The sequence below is a fragment of the Morone saxatilis genome, unplaced genomic scaffold (assembly GCF_004916995.1).
Source record: "Morone saxatilis isolate NCDOM2014 unplaced genomic scaffold, NCSU_SB_2.0 Contig23, whole genome shotgun sequence".
Taxonomy (NCBI): Eukaryota; Metazoa; Chordata; class Actinopteri; family Moronidae; genus Morone; species Morone saxatilis.
The window spans coordinates 20,514,627-20,532,190 of record NW_023339796.1 but is presented as its reverse complement, the minus strand read 5'-3'; the positions used below and the strand labels follow the sequence as shown (position 1 = coordinate 20,532,190).

Genomic DNA, 17,564 nt, shown 5'->3' with positions numbered 1-17,564 from the left:
AAGAGGTACATGAGAGAATCGAAGAGGAGAAAAAAGAGACAGAGATGGAAGTAGGAAAACAGGAGACAGAGGTGGGGAGAGGTGAGGGTCAGACAGGAGGTGAACCTCTGGATGAAGGGTGCCAATCCTCTGAATCTCCAATAGACGGCGCCACAGAGCAGAGAGAGAGTGAAGAGAAGGTGGATGAAGAACAGAAAGGAAGTGAGATTGAGGTAGAGAAAAGAAAAGATGAGGAGGAGGCAGTCAAAGTAGGGGATCATGCAGAAAAAGAAGAAAAGAAAGAAAAAGAGAAGGAAGAGGAGGAGGTTCTCCAAAGCCCTCAGCCAATGGAATTGCAGCCAGAGAGAGCTTCTGAGCCGCCATTGGACAGTGTGTCTATGATCAGAGAACTTGTGACCGAGATCACTGAAGTGGAGACAATAATCAGCCCCTATCCCAACGGCAGCCATACACCCTGACAGACAGGTTACCATGACGACTGACTGTGGATCTTCCAGCCAGATGTACTTTATTAATAACTACTTAACAGTTTCTTTACCAGTTCTACTATTACTGCATCACGTTTTTGTACTACTACTAGTTAAGTTAGACATTTACATTCTGAATTTGACATTTTAAAAGTTACTACTTCCTTTTACTTCTGCCGTTAACATTTGCAGAAATGATCCAATAAAGAGTGAAACCAGTTGGTGCTAGGCAGCTGCCAGTGACTGAAACAATGCTGATGAGAGCACTGAGAGTGAATCATAACAAGAAAGTGGCCGTAAAGCCAAAACAATTAGCTCAAAGAGGCCAAAAAGCTCCGTAGAGCTGAGTGGACTGCAGAGCTTCTCCCATGATTTTCACACTATTCCACCAGTCAACGTTATTAGCCACTCAGTAAATTACCATTGTTCTTTTTTCTATCATTTGGCTGGTGCTAATTTTGTTCCCTGGTCAGCAGTTAGTGGAATAATGTAGCAATGTGCCAACAAAGGCAGGGAAGAAGGCAAGCTAGAAAACACTGGTGAAGGTTTTAAATTTGCAAATATTTTATGGACAATGTGGATTTTTAATGCTTTCATTTAAAAGAATTTACTGAAATCCTGATATGTCAAAAAATAATTTTGAAGGTCCAGTGTGTAACATTAAGGAGGATCTATTGACAGAAATTGAATATAATATGCATAGCTATGTTTTCATTACTGTTTTCATGTACAGAGTGAGCAGGTTGCCTTCCATGGAGTCTGCCATGTTTCTACAGTAGCCCAGAACGGAGATAGGGGTTTTCATGTTTTTCGGGAAAGGTAAAGCTAGGAAGGTGTAATCTGCAATTACATCACTAGATGCCACTAAACCCTACACACTGGACCTTTAATGCTGTAATTCATTTGAGGTGTCTGTATGACTTTTTACCTTGTGTAAATTGAAACTTGTGACTGAATTTTCTTGTTTTTTTAGTTGACATTTTTTAAATATTTCTAAATAAATTCAATGCCAACATCTACCTTAAGTGATGTCAGGTTAGTCTCAAAACACAAGAGACAAATGTATTTTATACATTTTAATAGAATATTGTCAATAAACCAGATCAAACGCGTTTGGCAGACCTACAAGGTGCATCTAATTCATTTTGGTGAGAACGGTGAATGTAAACAAAACTGCATTAGTACTAAAGAGCTCCACAGAGCCAGAATGTAATTGTGAACACAGTAAGATTCTAAAACAGTCATACAAAATGTGGGATTTTGTTTTTTTATTCAAGAACCTGAGGGTGAAAGACAGTGAGAGAGATGGAGCGAATCTATAGTTCAGTACTTGCTTCAGTTTACAGTGTCTTGTTAAGTAGCAATAAAAGCAAATATAAAAAACACAATAATGTACATAGATTAAGAATAACTTAAGATAAAAAAACATAACCATGCAGCAAAATTTAACTATATGTGCAAATATGCCTATAAGTGATACAGTATGTAGCTACCTGTCAGTGCCCTGCAAATACAGTATGTGGGACCCTCCTTTTCATATGTAGTTTAGTTAATGCCACAATGCATTTTTGTTTTAAGAGTAATAGTACTGCCCTAATTCACATCTATACATTCAGACATGGAGATGTTCTGTTGTCTAGAAATACCATGCTCAAGGGAACAGCATTTGTTCCCTTAACCAAGTTAGCACTGGTATTTAAACAGATGAGAATCTAGTCACAATCCTTGGTGCTTTGTTTTCTTGTTGTCGGTTATTGTACTAATCTTCTTGCAATAACCCTCCACAGCTCGAAGAATACACAGTAAACAATGATACAGTCATCACTGNNNNCACTGAAGACCATAAACAGAGAGGACACAACAAAAACATTCACCCCCCTGCACGGCTCAAGTCTCCTGATCTCACTGCTGCAGGGACATGCCAAAGAGCATTATGAGCAATGATGTAGTGCCTGATACACACACAGTGACGCTTCTCCAGAATGACCTCACTGCCCTCTCCTCAAACCTGCACACACAAACAAAAGCTCTCTCCTAATTGGTTAACTGGAGGTAACACACTGACTATGGATAAGTGTCTGATACTACCCCACTTCAAAAACCTGAAATATCCCTTTAAAGAAGTTGGTTTCTCTGATCTCCTGCAGTATAAACAAAGAATAACACTAGATGGTGTACAATAGACCCCAGTACTGTGTCGGACCACCTCTGGTCCTGCTACATGTGCTGGCTGTGACTTCCTGCAGGTAAAAGCTGGTGAGCGGATGCCCTGTTTCAATGCGCGCTGCATTCAGGTCATCCCGGTGTTGTTTAAGAGGACAGATACTGTGTTGGGGGTGAATGGTGGCAGGTCAATATCATTCATTGTATTCTTGACATACTGTACGTCCAGTTGGAAAGAGAGGGCCCACTTCTTCTGCAGTGACAGAGTTTCTAATTGTCTCATTGCTGAATAAATATAATACTGCTATGGTTCCATCAGTGACATATACAGAGCCATTGGCTTGCACAAGATGGCAACATTTCTCAGGCCACCTTCACACAGGCTTGCTTTTTTGGATCGCAGCAGTAAAATTGACTGTCCCCCTCAGTCCTAAGCCTGCTGGCTCACGGTCTTTCCAATTTGTGGTAATGCTTTTCTCATCAATGTGCAGCTGTTGATCACTGTTGCCTGGAAACAAGCTTGGTGCCTGTTTTGACGCGCATGGGGGAAAATGGAGAATAGCGGCAGAGATGTGGCCCAGAGGACCACCTGTGCAGTCTGCAGCACAAGTGAAAAACCAGCACCCCTTTTTCCGCTAACCTCGTAGGAAAAAACAGATCACTGGGCTTGAATGTTACTCTCTGCACATGTATCAAGGAGGATTAGCTATCTTGCAGCCAGGTTCAGCCTAGCCAGTGTGAAAGCACCCTAAGTTATAAGCACCAACAACAATGGGCCCATTTTACAGAGACACAGACAAGAGAAAGCAATGTACACTGTAGTGCATCTCAAACAGTGGAATGTAAGAACACAATTGATTAAACAAATATTCATTATCACGTTGGAAAAGAACATGCAAAAACTCAACAAGTCTGTTCACATTCTTCTTTGATTTGCCAACCCACTGGGAACTCACTATAAGAAGCCAGTGTAAGGAAGACTTAACTACTCATGTGTTTAACTTAATGGTGAATGAATAGATGGGTAATGACTGCATGGAACTGCAGTTTATTAAATAACTAGTTGAAAAACTGCAGTGGTAGTGGGTCAGTCCTTATTAGTATGATGTCTTTCAGCCTTTATGATCATTGTCTTAGTAACTATACCAATGTGATGCCCTCAGTCATGAGCGATTCTAACAGTGAAAACAGTGGACATGCAGGACACGAATGGGGAATAGATCTAAGATGAGAGGACGTCCTGAAGTGTTGTGCGTGTCTATGAGTACTGATAGAAGGGCTGCTCATCAGGTCTGAAGCCATAGGCAGTTGCTGGTCGTCCCGGTGATGAGCTGGTCTGATCGAAGACATCGCTGCCATCTCTGGAAAACAAAGCCAGTCAAATTAACCCAGACAGTTAACTGACACGAGTTAGACAGGAAAAGAGATTTCTTCTGGATGCCTCAGAGCCCTCATGTGTTTGCAAGCAGGAGAGGAGGCACACGAATTTATGTGTAAAAAGTAAAAAAAAAACAGAGTTTCATCCTCAAAGAAGCCAAATTCAACTTGTTTGACCACCTTTCTTTAGTTAAACTGCCATCTTCCTCCCAACAGTGTGTGGCTGGTAGAGTTTTCACCTTGTGTGTGTGTCATCATGGTAAAATGTGGTCCTGGAAGCACCTACTGTGATGGAAACTAGGGCTGCACGATTATGGCCAAAATGATAATCATGATTATTCCACACTTTGCACTTCCTGTGACTAACTTACTTCAAAATAAAGGTCAACTCATGTTTTGTCAGTTAAATGCTTTTAATATGCTGCATTTTGTCCGGGAATAAAATCAACCAGGCTGCAGCTGCAGGGTGTGTGCACAGCGACATTACAGCTTCTCAAAAGTTAAGAAAGCGCTTGACTTTAATATACAGTAGAGCACAAATTTTAATTGTCAATATTGTAGACGACCAGATTTAATTCAATTAATATTCTATGAATTGTGTAAGCTCCCTATGGTTTCTCGGTTTGATTGATTTGAGCATCAGTTGACTACAATACAGGCATTTTAAGAGTTTGTGATTGTGCTTCCAATGTTTCTGCAGTATGTTGACAAACTCACCCTGTATGGTGCAAGTCTCCATTCTGAGGCTGTAGGTCACTGAAGAAATCTGGGCTGACTGAACCGTCTGCTGGAGTTATTCCATCTAAAACACATACAAAGGAGGATAAAATACACACATATAGATACGCACACAAACACACACACAAATAGTGCTTGCACTTTTCGCAAATGCTACTACAGTATTTTAAACGGTAAGTAATACAGTCATTTCCTAATCCCTCACTGAGTACTGCACTACATCAACGTTGCAGCTCTAATTTCAGTGGACTAAGAATAAAGTCAATCGACACTGACACCAAAAGCTTTAGTGTTGGTGCATAAATGAATCAATAAATAACAATGTGTGTTTCCTTCCTGTATACTTCTCATGTGGTCTACTTGTAAACTATTACTGTCCACTGAGCGTGTGCTAGTGTTTGTGGTATGTCTGATATTAGTAAGCCTGGTGAAGAGTCAGAGGCTGCCTGCTGCTGAAAAGGCAGCTGCTTCTGAGGACCTCGACAACAATGGAGGAAGAGAGTGGAAGGGATGAAATTAGCTCTTTACTAACTTTACTAAAACAGGTACAATGATCTGTAGCTAATATCACTATAAGCTTGACTAAAATTCTTAAAAAGGCAAAGCTTGATCATTCAGAATCCAGTACAAGATAAAATGAGCAGCATGTCACTTTGTGTGGTTCTACATGCATGGACCAGTGTTTTGTGTTGGTGTACCTGCACTATAGAACAGATCAGTCCTGTCGTTGTCGTTATCATAGAGATACGGTTCAGACTCATCAGCTTGGCGACTCTCGACCATCTCCAACCATTGGTTGTTATGGAAACGGAACTTCTCTGACTGAATCTTCCTCCCCCACTCCTCATCGTACTCCTGGATGATGAAGAAAAGGGTAAATAAATTAGAACAGCCTACAGACAAAGACAGGTGTGCTTCTATTTCTTCTTAAAGACTGTCCTGATGCATTACTCCTGTCACTAAGCATTGCTACTCTGGGCATGCGTTAGCACAGTGTGTGTTTCACTTACAGCAATAATATCCAGGGTGTTGTCACACACTTTTCTGATCTCAGCATTCTTGTCATGCATCAGATCTATAAGGTAGGCTGGAGCCTCTGGAGAGAAGGTTAAAGAAAGAAATTCTTCCAAGTTTCACCTCAACTTCAGGGGGTGTGAACCCAACTAAAAGACTCACAATCATCTTTAAAATTCCACTCAAAACACATTTTAAAGGTTGTAAAAATACTCTGTGGTTAATACTGCTATGGTTAACATTTTGTTTAACATGTTTTTTTCTAAAATAAAAAGATCTATGAATGCCCCGCCCACCACCACTGCTGCTTTCTAGGTTGATTGGTAAAAGAACAGCATCCATCAAGATGGCCAGCATTAGATTCAGCCATAGCCGACAGGTTTGAGCCTCAGTCAGAGCCAGACTCAGATGAGGAGTCTGCACTAAATCAGCGACTACCAGACGTATCAGAATGGTGTAGTCAGGCTCTTTATTTGTACATGTTTGTTAGCTTGTAACTGGCAGTGATGTTGGAGTGTGTTCACATTGTCATTACGTAGTAGCTCCAGGGTCCGGTTTACATCCAAAAACTGCACACTCTACCTTGTTTGCTATCAAACCTTTCACTAACTCTCGCTCGCTAGTGACAAACCCTGCACAGATACAAGTCAGTAAAGTCAATATCTGACATTTTAGAATTAACATAAGATACACTTTTTTGAGCGGATGGGATCTTTAAACATTAGACAGACTGAGTGCACAGTGGGAAGGATACGGGTGTCTTTGATGATGACGTCTCGTGTAGCTTGGTGAAACACCATCTGATAGAAGACGTAGACGATCTGACACACAAACTCATCATCCTCCTGTTGGGCTATATTCAACAAACAGAAGAACACATGGAAAGCAGGTTATAATACTGATCATTTCATAAGGTACGATATCCAAACAAAACAAAAGTAATTTTCATTTCAGGTCAGTGAAAAATAAATCCAACTGTGTTTTGGAGTTCATCTAAACCTCAAGACTTTTACACAAAAGAGCAGACAGACAACTGAAAATTCAAAATCTCAATGCATGTGTAAACATTTACTTATTGTGTACACCTTAAACAAAAAGCACAGGTGTGTGTTTTACCATTCAGTAGCTCGATAAGGGCAGGAATAATGCCGGATTTAGCCAACATGGCAGCGCAGGCGTCATCCATGGAAACCGTTCCGATCATTATCACCACCTCCAGGATGAGGTCATCCTCTGCTGAGCCTGAAACACAGTAAAGAGATGAACCTCACAGGATGAAACTTTATTAAGTGTTGGTTATATGGGCTGCTGTAGTAGAAAATAAGTTGCTGCAAAAGAAAGTATTATAAGTGATGAAACTTTTAAACAACACACAAAGTAAAGAACTGAGCACACTGAGCCAATTCAAGTAGTTTAGGCGGCCATATGCAGTCTGACTGATGTTGTATTTTAAAGCTGAAACAGATATTATAAAAAAAACACCAAAAGACTAAATTGAAAAAGAAATAAATAAAAATTCAATAATGATATGTCAGATATCTTTACAAACACAAACTGTGACATGAACAACATATTTGGCATTCATTCAGTTATACTATATGCTATGCTATAAATAAAACCATAAATAAAACAATAAACTTAAAGTAAAAATATACACAAACTGCAACCATATATGCTATATGCCCTAATATAAACATATATTTGCTAAATATGTGGCTTTATCATTTGGGCTCTAAAACATTATCATTAAGATATATTTCCTGGTTTCTGTCTAATCAGTACCTGGTTTAAGTCTGTCTTTGAGGTAAGGTACCAGGTTGTACTCCTTCAGAACCAACTCCCAGTCCAGGTCAGGGATGGTGAGGTTGGCTAGCGTCCCCAGACACTCGAGAACCCACACCTCCTCTTCTTCTGCACGGATCTCTGCTGCCAGGTCACCGACATAGTCCTGACAGAGACAGACAAGAGAGCATTGACATTATGGGCCATTGAAACCCTTCTGTAAAATAAAAGACTGGTTCTATTGCTAACAGTTCTACTACTAACAGCATTACTAATACCAATTTGGGCCAAGTTTACGGAGATCGTTGGAAAATGGCCCCAGATTAGACGCAAATCGCAGCGGTCCTGTGAGAACAATCGCTATGTGTGAACTGTTCAAAGACACAGCTCACAGGATCGCCGATGCCTCGCAGACACCCAAAAAATATCAGGCAGACTAAATATGTGTTCCTGTCAGAGATGACTTGAGGAGCCATGCCATTAGATACAGCCAATGAGAGCAGGCAAGGGCAGCCACTCTCACCGGCAGACAGGAAGCAGCGAACCAGTAGTTACGGTAGTAGTAGTTGGTGACAGCTGAAAAAACAGTGTTATGAGTTGTGTTCAATTTGGCACTTATTTTAATGAGAAATCTTAATTTCTGGAACGGCCGGCTGCTCATTCCCACAGTCTCCCACTGAGAGAGCACAGCTACAACGGAGACTGAGCCAGTTGAGGAGATAAATGTAAAGTACAGGATAAAGTTTGTTAATATGGATTATATTGATGCCGAACTGACAAGACGACTGTCAGCATGGCGCACATTAGCTTGTGTGTCGAGAGTTATGTGTTTTTATGGACACATTGGGAATTTTTGATTTTTAGTGTTTCTTAAAGGGAGTTTGGTGCAGTGAGCCTTTAGCTGAATTCAAACTGCATTCAAAGATTTATTACCACTACAGAAATACTAGATAGCTGCTCAACATGTACTGTGAATAGTTAGGCTATAAGTGGTTTAATAATGTGTTTATTTATTATAATAATGTGTTTATTTATTACTGTACCCAGTTTCAAACGGCAGTATGCTGTAAATGTTTGCCCTTTGTGCCTGTAAAACTTCTTTACTAATTAAACTTGATGTGCTTGTTATTAGTGGTGTTATTAATGACTCCTGATGAACTGTAGTTTGGAGACCAGTCTGAGGGATTACTCCTTGTGAAAGACCTGTTGCTGATCAGTCACATAGTGTGCAAATGACAACAACTTCAAGACTCCAGATAACAAGACAGAAAGTTGTGTGACCAAGGCTTAATACTAATAACAATACTTAGAGTGAATATTGTCATAGCTGTTTTGAGTTTTTGGGAGTAGTACTGTTTTCCACTCACTATGAACAGTGGTTTGGTTGGTCCGTCATGTTGTGAGATGTTTCTAATCATCTTCATCAGAAGGCAGTCTTTCATCTTTAGAGCTCTCTTCATGAGCATCTTTAACCCATTTCCTAGACAGAAAGATATAAACATTATTACCCAGTAAGCATAGTTTAATTAAATATACATAGATGACTGAAGTCACTATCAAGTAAAGAGACTTGTGGAAAAGGTGTCAGCACTCTGGGGGACTTTACAGAGACATTGAGCCATTATCTGGTTATATATAAATACCTTCACACATGAGTTGTGCATTCCTCTTGTTTGCAGCCAGGTTGATACAGATAGAGAGGATCTCAGCTTCGATTTCCTCCTCACTGTGCTCATACAGCATTTGCATTAGCTAGACACAATCACAATTTTACTTTTAGAACTATCAAAGTGAGTATACATGTTGAAGTGAACAATTCATACTGCTTGTGTTTGTTGTGGCTCTCAGTGTACCTGAGGTATGCAGTCAGTGTAAACAAACATGCCCTTGAAACGGTCGTCGATGCTGATATGATACAGGATACGCATGGCTACCTGACGGTTGTTCTCGTCACCTGCATGACATCAAACACACAAACAAAGAGCAGTGAAGATATTCTTATACTCTTCAGTGATAACACAAATCAACCTGCAGGAAACGTTGACAAATGTCACAGCCATCCATCTAATAAGAGCAATAGTCTAATGTATGTTTCAGTATGGACTGACATACAGTCGTCACCATCCATACAGCGCTGCTGCTAGCATGGCCAAAAATGAACACTATGAACACATAGAGGTAGTCACTCATCGAATGGCTACAGTGCTGTGAATAAAGCATCATTTACTGTACACGCAATATAGACAGTATACACTGTATGCTACTCTGTTAGTGTGTACTGTTACCCAACATGGCAGTCAGTTTAGGCAACAGTCCAACTTCCACCATCTTGGCTCTCAGTCCAGAGTCAAAGGAGAGGTTGAGTAGCAGACGCAGAGTCAGGTTCAACAGGTCCTCATGGTCACAGGGAACCAGACGAGCCAATCGTTCTACAGTATCCACCTCAGCCTGCAAATCACACAGACACAGATCAGATCCAGCTAATCACACTGAAAGTGTAACGGTACACTCAACTCACGGTTCCATACAATTCACAATGCTGGCTTCACAATACGATTTTTTAAAAGCAAAATTAGAATCAAGACAAATTATGACTGAAAATTATTCCTTTATTTTCTTTAACAAATAAAATAATAATTTACCTTTCCTGATGTATTTGCGGCTTAATACAAATACTGATGCGATTGACGTAGGATGCCAAACAAGCAAAGTCAAAGTAGATAGCACCATCTGCTGTAAAATCTATGAATTTTTTATCTCACTGATTTGAATCTTCACATTTTTGTATCACAATATACCTTTATGTACGTAGTCATTACAGCAGCAATCAACAGAATATATGAGAATGAGGACAAATATTGACGGTGAAGCAATAAATACAAGACAGACATATACAAATACATGTTCAACTGTTTACCATTTTCACTCATTAAAAGCCAAATTATATAATATATATATATATATATTAATAACTAAAACAGAATACACAAAATATAAAAACAAAATATAATAATAGAAAAAAACTGAGAATATATTAAATACAATAGAGACTAAATAATGCAGACAACCTGCTGCACTGATCACACAGCCATCCCACAGACATACTAGCTTTTACTATTGAATGTGGACATACGTGTGACAGATCTCAGGTTATCATTCCAGAGAACAGGACCAAGCAAAAAGGGCCTTCACCAGATCAGGATCTTATTCTCGGTACACCACTTGATGACCTGAATGCACGCCCCAGTTTCTCAGCATGAATTTGAGATATAAATCCTTTTAACTTTTTATACGTTTTTTCAAGCAATAAAAAGTTGTCCTGCTTGGGATACTGACCTAAATTTCAGAGTCCAAAATAGTCCTGACTTGCTCACTGTACTCCAGAGAAAGTGATACTCACTCTGGTATCTCAGGCTGGTGTTTATAAAGCTGTTAGAATGTTTTTGACATCCTGTAATTGATTGAGATTCTAAATTGAATAATTGATTCACTGTTTGTTAAATGATCAACAATTGATTCTCAAAACTGACCGTAGAGGCATTAATATAATTTTTTTCTGCATCTGTCATTTAAGGTTGATATAAGGAGGTAATTGTCTGTTACGTGAAATATGGCTAGATAAGTAAATCACCTAACTATAGACCCGTGGCTTGCAGTGACACTGTTCAAAAAAACTCTCTGTCTGTCCCTTCTTGTACCATTCATCTAGTCCAGCAGGATGAGTCCTTCCACTCACCATGTCATTCTTGTTCTCCAGAAAGATGGAAAGTTTTTTGAGGAATGAAACCACCAGGACCAGCAGCTCCTCATCATCCCGGTCCAGAACTTTGACCAGAAGCCCAACAATGTTTTTATTTCTCATCTTCAGCTCAGTTCTTGTGTCCTCAGCAAGGTTTAACAGGAGGTAAAGAGACACTGGGAGACATTGACAGAAAGAGAAGAAAATATGAGGAACTGAGTATAAGCACTTGTTATTTCTGGTAAAATCACTGAAGTCATTCTTTGCAGGGTTTCTGTGGGTTGGACAGATTCAAGATTCAAGATTAAGACCATTGTGAATGCAATTTAGGACCTTTCATGTCCATACTGGCAAAAAAGCACATGAAAGAAAATCAATATTGGTTCTATGTCAGTTTTATTTTGTAGTTGTTGCATGTTGTTTATACAAGTAACATTAACTTCATTAATCCAATCAGTTAGATCTGTCAAAATCATATATATGCAGAGACCCTTCTTTGGTTACAGTTAGAAAATACCAAACCTCAGAAATACCGATTCAAACTTTTAATTAAAATTGTGTTTTTTGTTTCATAAAGTCAATGAATAGGAGTGATGCCTTGGCTGAACATTACTACCAACTAATGCCACTTTCACGCTGGTGGAGAAGAAAGAAGACATACAAGGTATGGCGCTGTCATTTGACAAGTACAGTGATGTAGTTGTTGTCCAGGAAGAACTACAGGCTGTTCAGCTTGAAGAGAAATGGTCAGACTGCAGGAATTAATTTGCTTGGCAACGTTGTGTAACTTTGATTAGCACCCAGCAGCTACCTTAGCATTCTCAGTGGCATCTGAACCAGCGCACAATGCCGGCATGGCTCCCCAAGCAGGAGAACTTTTTTTCGATCAATATTGCTTCAATTGACTACATTTACCATCAACACTGATTGAATACCCACATAGAACGTGGCAAAACTGTCCCTTTAAATGATGCATCAACACTGCATTCACATCGGAGCAAAGACACCCTAGCTCTGGGGTTATTGCTATCGTATGACACAATAAAAAGAGTTCTTTGAGAGTTGAAAGGCCAGCCTACCTCTGAGCAGCTGTTCCTGTTTAGCCAGAAGACCTTGGTACTTCCTCAGAGCTTTGTCCTGGTCTCTTCTCAGCGAGCCATTCTCTGGGGCTGATTCACGTACACAGAAGAGTGTTAAGGAACACACAGAGTCAGGTAAATTATACAGGAGGGCAGAACAATAACAACTCAAACGGAAGAAGCAAATGCCAGCATTTGAAAGGATATAAGCCTTGTTTTTCTTGCGCAGCTCTTCGCGCCACACATCATGTCTCTTCAGCTCATGTTCCACCACGCTCATACACAATGCGCCTATTTTATAATGACTCACCACTCCGTGAAACTGGGAGAAACTGGAGGAGAGACGGACCATGTAAAATGATGAAGAAGAACAGTAAGGCATAGTAAAAGAGTGTGTGCCATTCTGTGTGTGTGTGTACCTGGAGAAGCAGAAGAAGATGTAGACGATGATGGTGGCCAGCTCCACGCTCTGTTTCCAGTCCTCCCTCAATACTCTGGCCAGAGCACCAAGAGCTGCCTCTACACACACAAACACACGCTGTATTCATGCGAGGTGACATGACACATGAGCCATGTGTAAAAACAGACATAGTTTGGCTTTAGACTTTCACTTGAGATTGTTGATGTTTTTATTATTTATGGCCATATTTATTTGTGTTTCAGCCAGCTGCAGCTTATTAAACACATCAAAGTACAGAAGAAACAATGAATGCTTGTTGATTCACTGATGAGGTAACATTAACTTTGTCTTTTTCAATGAAACTATTGTACATCTCTTCCATCATTAGATAGTAGTGGCTTTCACATACATTTTACCTGAATGTGGCACTAGATGAAAGGTCAATCTCTGCAACAATGTTCGGAATATGGTCACATTAACTAAATGATAACACAAGTAGACGATGCAACTGAATAGCTAGAGACAAAAAAACAATAGAGTTGACTTAAGAGTCAAACTTGTGTTGGTGCAACATGCTGCTAGTTTCTTTTAGAATTCAGGGTTACCACTTAAAAGTTATGGATGGAAAACATCTGAATAATTTCCATAACCTGGAATAACTGTGGGAAATAAACTACAATACAAAATAAAGAAAACTGGAGTGCACAATATGGTGTTTACTACTTCGTAGTTTAATTACTTATAGATAATCTGTTACATTGTACATGAGTAAACGCCTCCATCACTGACTTCCTGAAAGCTTTTCCATCTGCTGCTGTGATTACATTGAGTCTCTAACTAGAATAGAAACACTCAGGGATTAATATCATGTCTACCAGGGGTCTATACTAAAACATATTGTATTGCAATATTTTATTTATTTTCGTGTTTAAACTACCAACCGCTAAATAGCAGTGTTGTAAACATAAACTGAGGCTATGGTGTTGGGACTGTGATGAATACAAATACAGAACACACTTTTTAAAGCATATGCTGGTGTGTTCTGTAATTATATATATTTTTTTATATACCATGACAGTTGGTGGCCAGTTACTATTGCTGAAAAGAGCCGACAGAAACTCAACCCTCACCGAAAGAATACATGAGAGAAAAGATCCTAAACATACCTTTTGATTGATCATAAATGAGGGCAGAAATGTAACACGTTTAGCTAATGAGTGATTTAAGAATGTTAGGTACTTCTCCAAACATGAGAATTAGTATGAAGAATGAAACTATACCGTTGTGTAGCAGCTCCTCCAGGTTGTCAGGGTTGCGGGCAAGCTGCAGAATGAGAGAGGAGCCTCTGATCTTCTCTGGGATGCCTTCATAGAGCAGTTCTACATACTCGTCCACTCTGGTTATACTGGCTTCCTCATTTAACTACACAAACAGACAGAAACACAGACATGCTTACACACTGTTACTAACAATGAGCAGTGGCAAACTATTAAGGTCTTGGCACACCAAGTTCGTATTTTTCTTTTCTTTTTTTAAATCCATCATCTGATAAAAAGCCAGGCATAATTAAATGGAAATAAATAAATGAGAAATTAGAAATCCTAGATTATTGCATGGTACTGAGGCCTTAAATTTGGTGTTGGTGCAAATCAGGTTAGCGAAGAATGAAGAATCACAAATATAATGTCTCTCTCTGAGAACAGAGATCTAACTGAAATAGCTGAGAAGAAACAATATACATGAACTAACAAGCAGAGTCAGTCAGTGTTTTAAGCGGTTACCTCCATCCCTTCAAATGGTGTCAGCTCTCTGGGTTTCACAATTCTTTTCTCTTTCTTCTCCACTGGTGACACAAAAAGCCAACAATAAACACATTTATTTACATTAGAGTGCTGTATTTCCTTTGAAAGGTGAAATTTTGATTCATTTACTGTATGCTTTGTAATTTATTGTTATTTAGAATTTATCAATATATGTACAGGACCTACATGGCTAATCAATGTACTGGTAAACACAAACTTCTCATATCTGCCACCCCTCTGTTTGAAACTTTGCAGCCTGATGAATTTCAGAATTTTAGCACATTTCAGTGTTGAGCAATGTTTTTACCCTTCTATACTGTGATCTTTTGTGCGGACCACAGAAAGAATAGCATTGGGGCTGCACAATTAAGTGAAATATTGTCGAACTTGCAATGTGACCCAGTACAATATCCAAAATTGCAGAAGCTGCATTTTTTTTAGGTAGGTTAAGGTAAAATGTGACAAACAGATAATGAGGTACTGTAGTGCTGCAGAGATGCTCAGGCCTACAAACCCAACAAATGTCACATCATCATGATTTTAATAGTTTTTCACTAAACATTAAAATTGTGATGCAAAAATTATCATTCCAACTAATCATGGAATCATGTTGCAATATCTTTCAAAATAATTACAATATGATTTTTTTTTACCATATTGTACAGCCCTAAATAGCATTTAATAAGGCATCAGCTAATAGGGATCCCAGGGAGTAATAAAATAATTCAATGTTTCTGAAATCGAATTATGATGGTGAAAATGTGGATATGTTTAGAATCTACAGCAAAGGTGTAATAATGGTGACGTGACTGACTTTTGCCTTCCACAGGTGACGATTTCCTGTTCTGCAAGTAGTAGAGGAGCTGCTCCACCTGGGGCAAGCGGGACTGAGGGATGAGTTTACACTCATCCACCACTTTCTTAGCCAAAGCTACCACATCTGTACTAGGAGAAAGACTCTTCACACGGATACTGGAGGGAGACAGAGAGTACAGAGAAGGGTGATGGATAAGTTGATGGACCAATTTAAATAAGGATCAAAATAAATGAAAAGAGGTAGGGAACAGCAATGGAAATCTGGGGTGGGAAGATAATACAAAGAGAAAATCAACTACAACCATGAAAAACAGACTTGTATCACTCAATTTCACTTCAAACTGGACGTGGGAACAGAATGAGAGTTGTGTGTAGAAAATCAAAAGTACATTACATTTTTTGTCCCTCCTTGCGTTCGCCCAGCATATGGCCTCCGCTCTCACCCAGTATAGACGCTTCCACCTCATAGTGGACCACAAGGGCCTTCTCTGTGGGATGGACATCCAAACTGCCCGCAGTCACTTTGCTTTGGGTGATAATGAACAGTACAGATACATATTAAATAATCCTAAATTGGGGTTCAGTTTCAACTCAATAAATTCCACAACAAACGAGTGCAGTGAAGTAAATGTGTCCCTTATCAATCAAACATGTCTCCTTTTCAAATGGCCGAGATGTTTACATCATACCTCTTTCATAGAATTTTGATAATAACTAACTCATACTGACTTTAAATGTTGATAAAGAGAAAAAGGCAAATAATAGAAACAGAGATGTATATATAGCGTTTGTTTCTTATCTGTCATGCCGACAGCTGACAAGCTTTGAACTGTGTTTTACATCCACCAAAACAATATACAGAGACACGCCCAGACAGCGACATGGGCTACAAATAGCTGGCTAACAGGCTAACACGTTTCCATAAAGGGCTGCATTTAATAAAGATTAACTCATCTCACAGTGTAAACTTGAAGACCGTAAACAAATTCAACGTAGCTAGGCAGTTTATCGGCCACCGTTTCACAGTACTGTGGCTTGCTTACGCTAGCTATGTTAGCTGTAACCCAGATATCCCAGCACTCTGAACTGAGGGAATGTAATGCCAAACCCCGTTTAACAATATATCAGTTAAATGGCGTTGTGTGTCCCGGCGAAAATATAGGTCGGCTGGAAAATGAAAACAGTGTTTAATGGTATTTTATTTTCTAGTGATGGATTCGGCATTGTCAATATACACAGGTTGGGTCCTTCTACTGATTGACACAGATAAACTCCCTACTTTGCATTAGTCAGCGGTAGCTTCCACGAAGGGGCGGTTGTGAAGAGACATGATTGTGGAAGCAATCACACTGCTTGTGAAATGAGACATTTCCCCACCCAAATATGTCTTATTTGTGAATTACGAATTGATTGGTGGGTCATACTGTATTACAAAAGCTCTCCAGATATTTTACACTTGGTACTCGCCTTTTCCTGGCGAGCAAGCAAATATTTGCCCGTAGTTTTACTAATAATTCTTGAGATTCAATTGGTCCAAGCAATAGACCCGCACACACCAGTTACGATATACCGTCAATGGTTACGATGCATTTTCAATAACACGCCATACTTTAGTTAAACATCTAACGTTACAGCTGATGCCATATTTAAATTACATTCACGTACAAGAGTCATTGTAGTAAGGTTAGCTAGCTAACATTACTATTTCTCCAAAAAACAGATTGAACTAAGGTGACGTTACAATCACGTTAATGTTGTTCCGTCTTACCGTTTGAGGTAGCGCGCGTCATCCTGCATCTTCCACAAATGTATTTTTTCAGATTTAAATGAATTTAACAGCTTGGTCACATTTAATAAACCACCCAAATCACGACCATAGAAATCCGTGTGCTAATCGCTAGCGCCACTGTCATAACAGCAAGGCTGGACTACAAACATGGAGTTCTTCCCTACGTCCCTTTGATTTTCCCCTAAGTTTAGACTCTCAGGCAGCATATCTGCTAGTGCTGCGTACAAATACCGCCCCAGTTAAAAAGACTAGATTATAACCATAACCTCGGTTGATCACAACACTCAACCTTCTACATACCAACACCGTTTAAACTGTGCTGCCTGAGAGGGGGGGGGGGGGGCAGCTGTGAAACAGCCACTAATGAGTATTAAAAACTGATGTACATAAAGCTGTAT

General features: G+C 39.5%; 1 protein-coding gene across 1 annotated transcript; it reads right to left on the bottom strand.

Moving 5' to 3' along the window:
- Nucleotides 1–2,359: 2,359 nt before the first annotated feature.
- LOC118334603 (kinesin-associated protein 3-like) lies at nt 2,360–17,357 on the bottom strand. Its single transcript, XM_035670575.1, has 20 exons — nt 17,146–17,357; nt 15,772–15,903; nt 15,376–15,533; nt 14,541–14,602; nt 14,040–14,181; nt 12,779–12,878; nt 12,567–12,691; nt 12,360–12,458; nt 11,278–11,456; nt 9,827–9,989; nt 9,395–9,495; nt 9,185–9,293; nt 8,909–9,021; nt 7,542–7,707; nt 6,876–7,001; nt 6,514–6,612; nt 5,756–5,841; nt 5,444–5,600; nt 4,725–4,809; nt 2,360–3,991 (listed from the first exon to the last, which is right to left on the bottom strand). Exons 1-20 carry the CDS (start codon nt 17,172–17,174, stop codon nt 3,889–3,891), a joined length of 2,334 nt encoding a protein of 777 aa, XP_035526468.1. The 5' UTR covers nt 17,175–17,357; the 3' UTR covers nt 2,360–3,888.
- Between the last annotated feature and the right edge of the window lie 207 nt (nt 17,358–17,564).